This window comes from Heterodontus francisci, chromosome 11 (assembly GCF_036365525.1).
Source record: "Heterodontus francisci isolate sHetFra1 chromosome 11, sHetFra1.hap1, whole genome shotgun sequence".
Taxonomy (NCBI): domain Eukaryota; kingdom Metazoa; phylum Chordata; class Chondrichthyes; order Heterodontiformes; family Heterodontidae; genus Heterodontus; species Heterodontus francisci.
In genome coordinates this window covers 39,444,065-39,460,510 of record NC_090381.1, presented here as the reverse complement: position 1 = coordinate 39,460,510, position 16,446 = coordinate 39,444,065, and the positions used below count along the sequence as shown (strand labels likewise).

At 42.0% G+C, this 16,446-nt stretch overlaps 1 protein-coding gene across 1 annotated transcript in view; it reads left to right on the top strand.

Annotated features, from left to right (window-relative positions):
- Nucleotides 1-14,780: 14,780 nt before the first annotated feature.
- Nucleotides 14,781-16,446, top strand: part of epha4b (eph receptor A4b) — a 426,015-nt gene continuing 424,349 nt past the window's right edge. Inside the window, exon 1 of the mRNA XM_068042004.1 lies at nt 14,781-14,877. Within this exon, the coding sequence (XP_067898105.1) occupies nt 14,787-14,877 (91 nt within the window). The 5' untranslated portion in view covers nt 14,781-14,786. The remainder of the gene's footprint in view (nt 14,878-16,446) is intronic.

Here is a 16,446-nt window from a genome sequence, read left to right as displayed (position 1 = left end):
CGTTACACAACAGGCAGTGCGCAGAGAGACGTCATGGGATTGAATTGCATTGGAACTACTTAAAATGTGGAAAAGTTAACACCTAATAATACTTAGGATAGAATTATACAGTACAAACACGGAAATTAATTTTACTTGTGGGAAAAAAATCAGATGGCCAACACTAAAATGAAAATGAGAACTGATTTTGTTCTACTATTTAGGTCTGCCAACAATCACTAAACTTATTCCAGGCATTTTACAACTAATACATTGAAATGTAAAGGTAAGGTAAAGAGTTGGGTCAGTACATTCACAAACATTAATGGAAAAAATATTTGTTACCTCCTAATGTTGCTCTGTCAGCAGTTCAGCATCTCAGAACTTACAATAATCTGCTATTTTCCTTAAAACTTCTTTAAAAAGATGGATCTTGGGTCACAGTAATATGCTTTAACTCAATAACTACCTGAATAGCATGTTACAGAACACCAAATGCTGAAGGTGTATTTGGTGGTGAATATAGACTGTGCCTGGGTTGCTTTCTTACATTTTCTACCCACTCTGTTCCCAGATGGCAAATGATGAATTGACTTGGTGCTTTCTCTCTTTTGCTGCCTCAGCTTCCAGAGGTGGCCTGTGTGCATCACACACAGTGCAGGGGGTGGGGCGGGGGGAATTTTATGGGGCCTACATGAATGGCTTACATGGTGGGCAGGGTGACTTAATTGGGCGCGAGTTGATATTTCGATTTCCCGACAGTGGGTTTTTGTTTTGTAATTAAGTCAGTGGTGTGTTTGTGGTGGGTCAGGTTTCATACCGTATTGTGGCAGGTTCCAGCTTTCCATGTATTTGCATAGCATGAATACTCATTACCTTATAATTACTTCAAATTAAGTCCTACTTGCCAGGTTAGGTCAGCAGCACACAGGAATCTCGTGGCACCCAGTCATGTTTGTTTAAAGGTGGCGTGCACCAGTCAGCTTTGTACAGTCGTATCTGAGGTCAGTGGTTTTCTTTCTTGCCTCTTCGGCACAAGGGAGGGCAACATTCGATTGGATGTTTGACTCTAGACTCAGGACCAGCAAGGCGATTCATTAGTGGGGATGGTGGGGGTGGGTGGAGGGGTGGTGGAAGGACACAGAGTGGGGTCTTGGGTGGTTGGAGGAGCAAGGGAGGGAATGTTGTTGCATCCAGAGTATGTCCTAGGCGTTGTTGATGCTGCATTTGGCTGGGGGGCTGGGGGGTTGTTTTGCAAAGAAGAGTACAGTGATGGTCATGGTGGGCCTAGTGAGAAGGGTGAGTCCACTTCGGGATCCTGTGGGGTGAACTCAGGATACTGGCTGGCAGCTGGTCCAGTCAGAGTCACGGTGGCAGTTGAATTTGATGGGGAGGGGAAAGTCAAGACGAAGGATTGAGTATTTGATATCACCATAGGGAGGGGAATGGGACACTGCAATGATTTCTTGTTCGATTTTTGGAAGATCAAGGGTTAGAACAGGCATTTCTATGCTCACGGGTCTAGGAACTGGGTGAAGGATGGTACGTATAAGTTTATAGTTATGCAGTCCAAGGTAATGTGGAGAGGTTCAAGGGTCACAGAGGGAAGGCGTAAGGTAACGTTGGGGGCGGGGGGGGGTGTGGTGCAAGGGTGATGGGTGCAGGCTGGAAGGTTGCAGGACGAGGTTGGAAGGTGGGGAAACCCGCCTCTATTGCAACCCACACCATTTTGCCAAATTATACTGTAAACCATGTGGTCATTCAAGGATTTCAAATTGATTGGGAGGAGACCCATGATAGGTTGGTGGATTTCAGGCTGTGTGCAATGTGAGTCACCTAGAAGCTATCTGCTCATTACTTCAATGTTAGGGTTCCATGGCAAAGCACAGGTGAATTTTAATCCTTGTCTCATTTTAACAGTTGCAAAGCTGCAAGGACATGGGTCTCATACACCCAATTTTTCTATTACCATGGGAAGAAGAGGAGAGGATGCGACAGAGAAGGGCTCTTGCAGCTCAGTGGCTGTTGCCGCAACACCAGCAGCAGGCAGCACAAGAGGGTGAGGTTTCTCAGAATGATGCCATCCAGAGATGGCATCATGGAAGACGGGTGCTGGCACATCAGCGTATCCTCAGGACAGCGACAAACTACCTTCAGATGTCCAAGAGTCAATGCATGAGGATATCACATGAATTGGTCACTGAAATTTGTGTGATCATTCAGCATGACCTGCAACTGTGTCGTTCTGGTGGGATTCCCATGTCAGTTGCCCTCAAGATTACTGCTGCACTCAATTTCTTTGCTAGCGGTGCTTTCCAGGGCTCAGCAGCTTACATATGTGGTATCTCACAGGCTTCTACTCATAGATGCATCAAAGAGGTGACCATCATGCCAACGATTTCATCTATTTTCCAGTGGACGAGGACAGCAGGCATCAAGGTCATTGGCATTTGGCGCAATTGCTCGTTTCCCTAGAGTGCAAGGAATGATCAACTGCACTTATGTAGCCATTAGAACTCCCTAGCACCAGTCAGGTGCAGCTGTACATCATAATGACTATCATTTTCAACTGGTTTGCAACCACAGGTGAAAAATCATACAGCTCTGTATTCACTTCCCAGGGAGCTGTCACAACTCATAGCTACCAGGAATTTTTGAAACACCAGCCCAAACTGATGGCTGGATCCTGGGTGACAAGGGTACCTCCTTTGGAAATGGTTAATGACACTGTTGTGGTATCCTCAAAGCACAGCTGAAGAGAGATCCAACACTGCTCACTCATCCACCAGAGACATCATCGAACACACCATAGGGTTGCTGAAAATGCACTTCCGCTGCCTTGACCAGTCTGGGGGTGCTCTTCAGTACGTACCACAGAAGGTCTCATGAATAATCGTTATCTGCTGTGCACTGCACAACCTGGCAATGTCAAACAGACATATTTTGCATGCAGAGTAACAGGAGGAGCAGCAGTCATCCACAGATGGGAATGAATTTGAAGAGCCTGAGGAAGAGGACAATAATGTGATGGAAAATTTTACAGACATTAGGGTCATGGAGAAAAGTGCAAGGGACATCAGAGAGAACCTTATCTTTCAACGTTTCCGCAAAAAGTGATGAACTTACGTAATTAAAACTCAAACGTATGAAAATTCAACCTCGCAGAGTGTTTTCCACTAGCAAAGAAATTGAGTGCAGCAGTAATCTTCAAATAGCCCCGCTACCTTTTCATTGCAGTAACGTAGAAGCCCGCCTCGAGTAACATCAACAATTGCACCTGCAGTGGAGATGAGCTAAGCGACATTCTGTTATGAACTTCATTGTAAACTACCTGCATCTCCATGGTTAATAGTGCCTGGCATCCAGGCATTTCCCCTGGAACATAAGATGCTGCACCGTTGCAGCACTTCGATTAGACTGGCACATCAAGACCAATCTGGATGGTAATGAACGACAGATGCAACTATACAGGGCTTGTAAGAGAGGGACTACAAAACTAGCATTGGAAGTGTCAGGAACAAACCTATATGCCAAATGGGAAATATTAATTTCATCAGTTGGAAACTTACATTAGACTTATAATGCAAAAAAACCTAAAGTAACTTTTAAAAATCTAGCAACCAAGATGGCCACTGCAATTTACATTTGGAACACCAGGAAACTGGAGACAAGACGTCTAACAAGAAGCCCGCCAGAACAATGCTTTGGCTAAATGGGTAGATTAGCCAGATTAGCAAACCATTCAAAGTCATCCTGAGGCATTCATAAGTGGAGACGTCCTTCCGGTGGGTGCACACTGGCAACCCCACCTAAGAAGCGTTTTGGATTTTAGACTTTGGACCTCATTAGAAACAAAGGGGATTGATAGAACCATGTGACTGCCAGCTCATCTCTGAACAAAGTTTTTCGACACAGACAGCAGACAGGCAGTAACTGAGTGGACAACAAGGAGGAAGGTGGCTGCCCCCGTCTCTCTCTCTCTCTCTGCCCAGAAAATATCAAGAACCCCCCTCCCCACCAATTCTGCACAATCATGCATTCAAACGCATGCCATGACTGCCCACTGTCATAAACGCACTCACACAGAGCCAAGCTGCAAAATACTTGTACAGCTTCGGCAACATCACATACCCTCACAGATCTGAGCAAATCATTGACACATTTCTGACACTGTACCCATGGTTCCACATCTCCTCTGCCATCTCCATCCAGGCTGCGTTGGTCAGGCAGCGGGTATTTGAATCCATTCCTTGGACCTCCAACCTTTCCCTGATGGCCTGGAGAAGAGCCTGTAGGGACGTGTCAGTGAACCCTGTGGTGGGATGCTGTCTGCTGGCTACCATGATGGTGCTGGTGTGGTGGTGATGGTGAGAGGAGTCAAATATAAAGGGGAGTTGATGCTGGGGCGGGAGAGATTGTAAAAGATGAAGGATTAAAAAAAACTTGATTTATGCAAGATGAAAAAAGATGTCCTGGGTGAGATGACAGTCAGGGCAGGCTGTTGAAGCTCCAGGCTTGCACTGCAGAATGATTTATAGTTGTGGTATTAGCAGTGCTTTACAGATTGACAGGGGGTTCCACCAATGAAAATCCGTCCTGGACACATGGTCACACGTGTCTCCCGTGCCTGCCGCCACCACTTAAATTTACATACATGATCGCGTTTGAAACAACAAAAAGGGTGGAAGCAGAACTGCTGCCAACATCTCATTCTGCCATCGGAGACGCCACGGGATGCATAAAATCCGTCCTTATGGGACTAAGTACCTAAGGTTCCGTAGACAAGCTCTACCAACAGGGCATATACACAGCCATTGGGCTATTGCAGGACAATAACAAGTTCAAAGCTCTAATGTCCTTCCATGATATGTAGTCCGTATATGTTACCATATCACATCAAATTCCTTCTAGAAACTGATGGATGGTGTTGCATATGAGCTACACTGCACTTTCTCAGAAGTTCTTTTTTAAAAAAATGAATAGTCCTGTTTATTAAGCTTATTCAGGTGTTTATATTTTAATTTGACTGTGCTGTGACGGTCCCTTGTTCATGATCTTAACCAGCGAAATGGCGTTTTACTTCAGAGTGTCTTCCTCACTTTGCACTAACGTTTACTTGTCCATTTTAGGAATCCTCAGAGCAGCTGAAAGCATAGATTTGCTAAGGTATGTCAGCTTGTACTACATATTAATGGCACAAGAAAACACACAGGTTCCATGATTCTACGACCAATTTAAAAGCAGCCTAAGTTACAGGAGCTGGACATATGAACAATGCATTTCTCATAACTTTAAATCGGCACACTAGGAGAAATGATGTTGGACTTAAGTTGTTCCTTTCCTCTAAGATTGTCTTTTGTGGACTAATTCTGACAATGATTTAATGGCATTGGCAATCTGATTGCACAAATTTGCTACCATCTTACAACACAAATTTCCCCATCATGAGCAGTCTTTTCCCTCTAACTTCCTAGCTGCAGTGTGCTTGCTCAAACCTACAGCTCCTGCACAGTCCATTTCAATTAGTCGCAAACATTCAAAAGGAAGCTGGCCGTGGTTCTGGCTGAGGCTCCTGTCATTGCATACAGAATGTAGGTGAGCTGTTGGGTGACCTCATGGTGATGTGATCTCCTGCAACTTGATTTGACTGCCTTTGGGAGGTCAGAGAGGAATTTCTCAGAACTTTGTTTTTACCGGAAATGACCTAGTTATTCTTTTACTTCTGTCAGGCTGGTGGTGGATGATGAGCATTGGGGATCATGATGTTTAACTGCAACATGATTGTATGGGACAGTCTCGATAGACCAGCTGGTCTTTTCTTGTCTGTCCATTTCACATCATAGACTCATAGAATGGTTACACAACAGAAGGAGGTCATTCGGCATATCGTATTGGTGCCAGATTGCTGCATGAGCAACTCAGTTAGGCCCACTCCCCTGCCCTTTCCCCGAAGCCTTGCAAATTTTTCTCTTCAGATGAGTATCCAATTCCCTTTTGAAAGCCGTGACTGAATCTACCTCACCACACTCTCAGACAGGGCATTCCAGATGCTAACCACTCGATGTGTAAAAATTTTTTTCCTCATGTCGCCATTGGTTCTTTTGCCAATCACCTTAAATTGGTGTTCTCTGGTTCTTGACCCTTCCACCAATGGAAACAGTTTCTCTCTATCCACTCTGTCTAGACCCCTCATGATTTTGAACATTTCTATCAAATGTCCTTTCAATCTTCTCTTCTCTAGGGAGAACAATCCCAGCTTCTCCAATCTATGCAGATATCTGAAGTCCCTCATCCCTGGAACCTTTGAGTAAATCTCTTCTTTATCCTCTCTAAGGTCTTCACATGCCTCTTTAACTATTTTCTCAACCTTCAACATTTTTTAGCCCATCCAGTATCTCAATTACCTCTTCTTTCACTATGGCTTTGGCAGCATCTTCTTCTTTGGTAAAGACAGATACAAAGTACTCATTAAATACCTCAGCCATGCCCTCTGCCTCCATGCATAGATCCCCTTTTTGGTCCCTAATTGGCCCCATCCCTCCTCTTACTACCTTTTACTATTTATAGGCCTAAAGAGGACTTTGGGTTCCCTTTTATGTTAGCTGCCAATCTCTTCTCATACTCTCTCTTTGCCTCTCTTATTTCCTTTTTCATTTCCCCTCTGAACTTCTATATTCAGCCTGGTTCTCACTTGTACTATCAACCTGGCAACTGTCATATGGCCCTTTTTCTGCTTCATCTTACTCTTTATCTGTTTCATCATCCAGGGAGCTCTGGCTTTGGCTTCCCTACCTTTCCCCCTTGTGGGAATGCACCTCGATGTACTCGAACCATCTCTTTGAAAGCAGTCCATTGTGCAATTACAGTTTTGCCTGCCAATCTTTGATTTGAATTTTCCTGGGACAGATCCGTTCTCATCCAACTGAAATTAGCCCCCCACCAATTAAGTATTTTTACTCTAGATTGCTCCATGTCCTTTTCCAAGGCTGACCTAAACCTTATATCACTATGATCACTGTTCCTAAATGTTTCCCTACTGACATGATGCACTTGTCTCACCTCATTCCCCAGAACTAGATCCAGCAATGCCTCCTTCCTCATTGGGCTGGAAACATACTGATCAAGAAAATATATCTTTATGTACATTCAAAGAGCTTATATAAGTACTTTTGCCAATTTTTACAAAGGCAGAGTTAAGACGTGATGCAATGTTGGTAGAAAATGCTGTTGGCAATTCATCTATGTTTACAGATGCTCTGAGGAGTCCAAAAATGGATTAACAAACATAAGCCAATATGGTATGATTATTACCAAGGCAGCACAATCAAAGGAAAAGGTTAGCATTTCAGGCTAGGTCAAACCTGAATTTAGTAAATTTAACAAACATGAAAACTTCAAACTTATAGCACTGAGTTGTACAGGAAAGCCTATAGAGACGGAAGATTGCACCATTTGAACAAACCTCTAAATTGTCAACAGTTGGCGTTCCAAGGAAAGCAACAGCTTCTACATTACATTAAGGCTGAGTTGTAACATTATTTGTAACACCATACTCTACTTTAATGCTTGTATAATGCTGTTAAATTTGTGTTCGAACCAAATGTATTATTTTATAGTTACATTGTTCATGAAGCATGATTGCAGACCATTCTACAAAATTGCAAATTGTTAATCGAAGCTGTGAGTAATAAAAAAAGTATGCAGGGTTTGTAAGCAAGGCAGCTTGTGATGGGTTTCATTTCAAGTTATAATCCCACTGTATGTGCACGATGTTTCGTCAAAAACCAAAATCAAGAATTTTGGATCCATTCTGTATCTCCCAAAAGTGCAATTGAATGCATGCTTTCATATTCTAACGAATTACCTATCAACGGGACTTGGAACTTACTATTGCAACTATATAGACTTTCCCTTGACTTTATTATCGGTGACAAAGTTCAGTTTTAAGTATCAATTTAGTTCACTGAGCAGTACAATTACCTTTGGATCAGAAGATAGGGGATTTGAGCCTCACACCAGGACTTGAACTCATAATATATGCAGATGCTTCAGTGCAGCATTTTCAGAGGTGCAAGTTCAGATAGGTATCAGGTTCCTGGTCAGGTGAATGTCAAAGATTCAATGGCAGAGTGTAAAGAAGAAAAGTGAATTTTCTTGATATTGTGGACAAACATTCCTCTCTTAAGCACTGTCAAAAAATGAATAGGTAATTCACTACTTACAAAGAATAGTCACTGTTTGTTTGCCCATACACCAGTCACCGTTCTCCAAAAAAAAATCTATTAATGTTGTGAAGGAACCATAAATACAACTTTTTATTTTGCTTTCTGTTATATTCCCCAGCATTAAAATAATTGTGTGTATTCTGATACATGAATAAAGACAGGGAGCATATTCAGCACATACATTTTACAAATCTTTTGCAATTGCTGATTTAATTTTTAATATCTCTTCCATTGAATTTCTTTTAGCCATATCTAATTCTGGTGAAGTAGATTTATTAAATGAACATGAAAACCTGCAATCTGCCTGTACTGATATTTTAGCTCTTATTACCACAGTATGAGCAGTATCACAAATTGCTCCTGAAATCCTAAACTTACATGCTGTTTTAAAATAATTAATCATTAAAATAGTTTCTTTCAAGTCATGAACCAAGAAGTTCCTAGCATGTGCCTCTCTGAATTTTCGTCTTACTTTCCACCAATGTTCTTTATTTGAGAGGAGGGGAACTAATGGGTCTGTCCAGTCCACTCAGCATCGATCATGATGACTTTCAACAGGATTATGATACAGACTGTATGCCAACCAGTACACTAAGATGTTCCACCTTCCTGTTTTCCTCTTAAGAACGGAAACTGTCATGGAGCAAACTGCACATCAACCTCTAACAGGGACACATATTATGAATGATAAGTGCAGTGTAATGCAATACCATTTTGGCACTCAGGTTGTCATCTAGAGCAATGAGGAAATGACTAATGCAAAATAGAATAATTCTGCAGTTTCCTTGGGCATCCTCTTTTGCTGATGGAGCTACATTCGACTAAACAGTGGACTTGCAAAGCACAAATGTCCAACTTTCCTGACAATAGAATATAGAGATTGTGATTTGGATGTTGACAACTGATAAGTAGATAATGGATTTCCATCTGTCACCTGCTCCAAATACACTAGCAGAATTCAGTTAAAAGCTGTGCACTGTCAAAACCAAACATACACAAGTCTGCTTTTGGTGTGGTGGCCAGTGTATTTGCAGCAAGTGCCAAACTAGGTGTGTATGGGAAGTGCTAAACTGTAGGACAAAGTAGATCACCAACTCTGACTTGTAATCTTACTGTCCCTCCTCGCCACAAACCCCTGGTAAACCTCTCCAGTTCATTTATTATAATAGAAGGGCAAGGATTCCACAAACTGACGTTCAGATGACTGTCGGAGCTGAAACAGTACAAAGCTGGCAGAACATGTCAAAATATAATTTTTAGCTGTAATGTGCCCCTCATTATCGCAAGGTTCTGGTCAGTCTACCAAGCACAGTCAGACAAACTTACCCCTATATTTTGTACCTTCTCACATTATGGCAGCATTAGACGTCGAGAAAGAAGTCAACTTTACCATTTTATCATTTGCATATGCTAATTTAGTCACTCCCCTAGGGCAATGCATGAGGTTAAGTTGCCTCGACATTTTCTTACCCTTAGTATCATATGCTTGTAACTTTCTGTACTATTAATTTCCTCCATGTCGCAGTCTATGCCCATTCCCCTGTCAGTAGTTAAACGGATTGTTGGAAGGTGTACAAAGCATCCTGAAATGTCTGACCATTTACTGTCCGTTTAGACCTTCCGCTTAGTTGCAGAAAGTTAAAAATTAAATGGATCGACTGTTATGCAACAATTTGGACTTGTTCAGGATCCAAAGGGAAACAATGAAGTCCTGAAGCCAGTGCAGCAATGAGTCAGCCACAAGGTTGATTTGCACTGTCAAGAGGATTGAGTCACTAGGAAATGTTAGAAAATACAGTGCACTTTTGCTTAGAAAAAATAGAGATCTTATAGCAGGACACAGAATATATTGAATGCTATAGAGAAGGTAAATCCAGAGTGCTACTTCAAGATAATCCACGTTGTGTAATCTAGAACAAGGGGGCAAAATCTTAAATTTAGGTCATTTTGGAGTGAAAGCAGAAAGTGCTTTTGCACACTTTTTTGGCTCCCCATCCACCACCTTAAACATTCACTCCCTCCACCACCAGCACACAGTGGCAGCAGTGTGTATCATCTACAAATTTCATTGCAGCAACTCACCAAGACTTCTTTGACAGCACCTTCCAAACCTGCAACCTCTACCACCTAGAAGAACAAGGGCTGCAGCCGCATGGGAAGACCACCACATTGTTCGGAAGAATATCATGGAATATGGAGGAAAGGAGGGAGAAAAGGATTTGAAATACATATCAGTCTTGATCTGATTAATCGTTGGAACTGGCTCAATGGATGAATGGCTGACAGCTAGATAAGTGGGCAAAGGTTCAAACTGGTGAGAGCTGAAATTCATTCTCAGACAAGAATAATTATCATTTTGGGCAGTGAAAACAATAAATGTAACAGTTATTCCAGAACCAGTGGGTATTGTGGATCCACAATTTTTTTTATCCTTTCTGGTGGGTGAAAATAAACTGGACCAAATGACCTTCCTCATAAGTTTTCACCTGATGATTTTGTGAACAAAACAAGCAGCTATATCAAATTAACGACATGTATTTCAGTAACAGATTCAATGATAGTAATATGTGAACACTGGAGTTTTAATGTACAATCAGTGTGAAATGAAGATGGCTGTATCACCAAAATGTGTATCTTGAACAGTTGTGTAAACAGAGTGTGAAGTCCAAGCTAACTTTAATATTTTCTTTTTTTATTAAGTCTCAATTTAAGGCTAAATGCGTTCAGTATCTTTGTTAGGAGCAATGTGCATTAATGTAAAGAATTGTTTCAGTTTAGTTTAATAGGCTCATGGCATAATATGACAGAAAGCACTATTGTGTAGCAAAATGAGGTACTGGGAAGCTGACTCAATGCCACACCCTGTTGAGTTCCCAATCTCACAAAAACCAACTAGCACCTCACTGTGCAAGACAGATAATCAGATGTAGGTTGGCCCAGGGCTTGAATGACTATCCTGGCAGCAGGCTCAAGGAATCATCAATAGATACTCTGGTGCAGTAGGCACACCTGCCTGGCACAGATGGTGCATGACCTGGAGAAAAGAAAGATTACAGCGGGATGAAATTGTTTTGGGGCAGCCGTGGAAAACCGACCGGATTTTCTTTCCACTGCCATTCAGGGGAAAATTAAAACATGTGGAATATGAAATGGCCTGCCGATTCACTATTGTCCGTTTCACACTACTTCCAAGACAAATTTCACCCTCAAGATGTTTGACCACTGTCTGATTGTTAATGCACCACAGTGTGGTACGGAGCAAGAAAGTTCTTGATCTCTCGGTGAAGTTAGCTCTTATCACCCAAGGCAGCCTAAGGACATTACAATTGGCTTAGCATTCTTGAATTGAGGTTAGGAGGGAGGGGGTGGGGTGAAAAAAAGTTTAAAATCAACAGTCTACTCACTTTCAACCAACTGCTATCTGCTGACACTTGTTGGAAAATGCATGAGGGCATCTGATGAAGAAAGGACCAGGCTGCACTGTGTGACTCCTCACCCGACAGAATAATCAGTTGCATGCTGCCTCGGCTCAGACAAGAAGATTTGCCACTTGAGCCAGGTACAGGCCAGTGGAAGAGCACCCCAGTGTGAGTTAACACTGCCTGCACAAGGCAGAACAATGGAAAGAGGAGCAAAATAATTAGGGAGTAATCTCTGTATTTGCCTCCTTTTATTTGCCTCTATTAAGTGCATGCACTAAAATGGTGGAAGTGGATTCAATAACTTTCAAAAGGTAATTGGATATATACTTGAAAAGGAAAAATCTGCAGGGCTATGGGGGAAAAGTAGAGGAGTGGGACTAATTGAATAGCTCTTTCAGAGTCGGCACAGGCACGGTGGCTGATTGTTTCCTTTTGTGCTGGAAGATTCTATGCTGCCTGGACTGTGAGCAGAAAGCAGACTGCCTCGCAACAGTGATAGTGTGCACTGAAAAAAGGTTTATCAGAGAGTGAAGTGCAATATTAATCATTTTACTGATCCTTTAAGAAAAGTACAGTTTACATATTTGCTCCAAGGTGCAGCACCACCACCACCTCACGTTTCAGACTCCACACCCTTGGCACGGAGACCTTACAACGACATATAAGCGGAGTGAAGTAGTGTCCAAATTTGGACAGCAATAACAGCCTCTTGAGTGCCATACTTCAGTCTTGTTACTGCATCAGTTTTTTTTTTAAATAACTGGTTCAAGCATATCCACTTCTTATGTTTTTAATATAATAATTAAATCGATCAAAAACACCGAGCACTGTGCTGAAACTTTTTCACTGGGGCAGTTTTTAATAGTGACGGGTGCAGGAGACACCGAGAGCACTGAATCTGAATCTCGAGGCAGCCTGAAAACTCAGCTATTTTCTCAAATAATGCAGAATGTTAATCATTAAGATCATCCTGCATCGTGCAAGAAAAAAGGCTGTTAACTCGTGTGATTTAAACGTCAGTGTTATTGAAGTAGATTAAACACATTTACCTCGGTCTCCCAACACCTCTTACCCTTAAATCGTCATATGTCTCAATCACACTAATCGCCACGAAAAGTAAACAGCACAATGCAATACATTACAAAAGGTACCGATTGAGATGTTCAGGACAACCGTTCTCGCGCAGACAAAAGATCCGAAACATTCCCTAGTTAACTGGAATCGACCAACTCCTTTCTAAAGTAACTGCAAAGTGTCAGACCATTTTTCAGATCTTAATTGGAATGCCTGTGTTGTTTTCCCGGTTTAATCCTCGGATCTGCTATTTGCAGGTTGGTATTGTATTCGGCGAGGAAACTGGCTGGAGAGCCGCCCCACACACAGTTTCCAGCCAACTCGAACCGGTTCTGCTCTCAAACCTTGGAGCTATGGGCATGTGCTGTAATTGCAAATATCAATTTGTACCAAATATATAGAAGACTCAGTAAAATCCCCAGTACTTCAGCCTGTGATCCTTTATTTCTATAGATTGTTGGTGGAGGTCTTAAAAATATTACGCATTCACTTCCTGGTCGGTAGAGAATGACATTTTCCTCAAAGCTTTGACTTCATTGAATCATACAGCACAGAAGGAGGTCGTTCTATGGCAGCTCTTTGAAACAACTTAATTTTGAATTGAAGATTTTTTGAAATAATTGAAGGCGAGCCACGTCATATCCTTCCTACCTTAAACCAGAGGTGATGGTTTTGGTTCACTAGCATTAAACTCAAGGTCACCGGGTACCGTGCAGTGGGAGTGTCGGATTACCGAGCTGGCGACGTATCACTTGGGCATTTGATACGGTTGCCGCGAACCACAGCCCCGGAGCAACATGCTGTCGGGGATGTTACAACTTCGTCCTTTCTGACATGTTTCACATATGGCAGGAAATTTTAAGAGCCAGTGTACATTTAAAACCAAATCGAAAAATCATTGCGACCTTTCTTTGATGTGAAAGGACGAATTATTAAACACAAACCCTATCTTTAATACAATAAAATAGTACTGACTGACATTTTACGGTGATAATACTGCAATTAGATTTATTACAGGGATTGACTTTAAGGATGCAGCAAAAGTGATTTCCTCTGTTTCACTGGGAACTGTGATAAGTTAATCAATTTTCCAGACAAACGCTGCCAGGCTGCTTTAAGGATTAATATTTACAGAGCAGATACGTCTTTAAGGCTTGTCACCAGAGTTTAGTACTGGAGTTCATTAGCTTAAAACCGTAGGAAAGCTTCGAGCAGAATATTTACAAGTCAGTCAGAATGGGGAACCTCACACATGCAAAACAACAGCATCGTGATCATTCTTCAAGGAATACTGTGTTCATTTGGGGGTGAGGGGAATCTAGTGCATTTGTTCCAACTAGAGGCCGCACCTCGTTAACAACCTGTCAGTTAGTCCCGGAATGACATTCTCTTGTAGAATTTTTAAAAATCATTGGAAAGTCACTTCTTCAATATGCTCAGAAGCTCAAACAAAAAAAAATCTTTCCACAAAAAGCCAGTCTTTAAATTTGTAAAAATGAATTAAAAGGACATGATGTTGATATTTCTTGTTTTTTAAAAACATTGTTGTGTTAGTTCTTGTAAAGTTTGTGCAATAACGAACGATACATTTTTGACACACACCCGCAGAGAGTAGGTACAGGTAAGGAAAACAAAACATCAGATTGGAATTGAGGATTTTGATTTATTAAATAAACGACTGCCATTGAGCTAAGGAGGCAAATACAGAGAATTACATCCAATTTACACAATTCGCCCAACAGGTCTGTGCCAGTGTTTATGCGCACCACGACTTCATCTCACCGTATCAATATGTCCTATTCTTTCTCTCGTGTACTTACCTAGCTTCTCCTTAAATGCATACAACCACGTTTATGCAATGTGAACATGGATGTAATGCTAACGTGGATCTTAAAGTGTTGCTGTGGGGAGGGAGGATGCTGTCTCTTTAAGGTGGTGGCTGAGTGGATCAGCGCTGTTTGCTGCCGTCTGATTGACAGAGGAGACGTTGCTGGTGCCTCCTTCCGCAGCCTCACGGCTCCCATCTCTCTCTCTCTATTACTGCTCAGTAACTTTAAAGAAGGGATGCAGACTCTAGCGGACTAAAATGGCTCTCCACCGATGGATTTATCCCTTGCTGCACACACTCCACTTCATCCTCAGCAGCGATGCCGCCAGGACTTACCCAGCCAACGAGGGTAAGTTTCACTTTAGGCAACCATTGCATTGAAAGAGAGAGAGAAAAAGTTATTGGCATGGGATTTGAAATGCTTTGTGATGAGTTAAGACCCCCCCCCCCCCCTATAATAGCTGGAACATTTTCTGCACGTTTATCGTTTCGGAAGGAATTGGAAAGGGTTTTGAATTATAGGCTGCAACATGTCAATTTAGGTCCGAGTTGTGTTTAGAGATCATGCGGGAAATTCTCCCTGTGTCATGTTTTGTTACAGATACAGCTATAAACTGGATTATTATGATCGTCTGCAATGTTAATGATTTGCTGGTGGAGCAGAAAGTTTGGCAGAAGCTGTTAGGAACTAGCCTTGAGGATGGGGCAAGGAGGCAGCGAGAACTGGCTTTGGGTCACTTCCCTTGAGTGCAGCTATAATCAAATATATTTAGCCACATGTTTCTCTGGCGATGGATACTATTTAATAGCATCAACTGGGATCTTGTTAATGATTAGGCTTGTGCTCAGCGGCGACAGTGCATTCAGATTTCCATTATTAGATATTAGGTCGGTATGATTTTTTACATGTATGCAGCAGTCATTAATTATTTTATGATGTGTCCAGTGAAAGTTGCTTGTCAGATCCGAAGTGTTTTCTGAGATCAGTAGACTGTACCTGGCAGAACACACACTTGGACACTTGGCTCTGCTTCCTGATCAATCATCCTCTCTGTGTGTTTCTTCCCACTTCCCTTGTCCACCAAAGATTGAATAACTCACCAGCAGACACAAGGTGGCACTCTTTCTCGCCGCAAGTTCTGCCACTGCTGATTTGTATCAGATTTCCTTTTTGCAGACTTCTTAATTAGGCAGTTTTAACATGACCAACTTAGTTTTCTTTTTTTCTCTCTTTAAATAACAGCGCCCTTTTTACAACTGGAAACATGTAGAGAACATTTAAAGCTTTTCTCACAGATTTGGAAACGTTCAACTTTTTGTGCCACTTTTTGTAAGAAAGTTAGTTTATTGATGTTGCAGCCATGTAGTTTAAATGATTGATGAGGCCAGCACACATAGTTGAGCACTGTCCTCTTAAAGGTACATAGGTCCACTTTTTTATCTGGAGCAAAAAGAGTTGCCTTGTCGAAATATTGCGTCTTTTATGTTACTTGTGAAGAAGTTCAAGTTTTCCCCCCCCTCAAGAATGCTATAAGCCAATTGCAGTGCCCAAGTTGACATGAGCTAACAGTGCAGATCAGCCATGATCTAATTCGAATGGTGGAATAGATTTGTGGGGCTGAATGGCCTCATCCTGTTCCTACAAGCAGCAAGGTGTTAGGTACAACTTGTTTTTAACTGCAGATTCTGACTTGATCATAGTTTGTGCATGAACATTACTGTTTGCTGCTCTGCCCCCATCGGCTCATGTGAATCTTAAGGTGAAGTGTCAAGGCCAGCCATGTGAGAAAGTAAATTGTACATTCCTGTTGTTACCCTTCACAGGGAATGGTATTCAGAACTGTTTCTGTTTAACCGAGTCAGTCTTTTCAGTGTCTTCTGACATATTGGAGATGTGTCATTTCACAACAACAGTGCC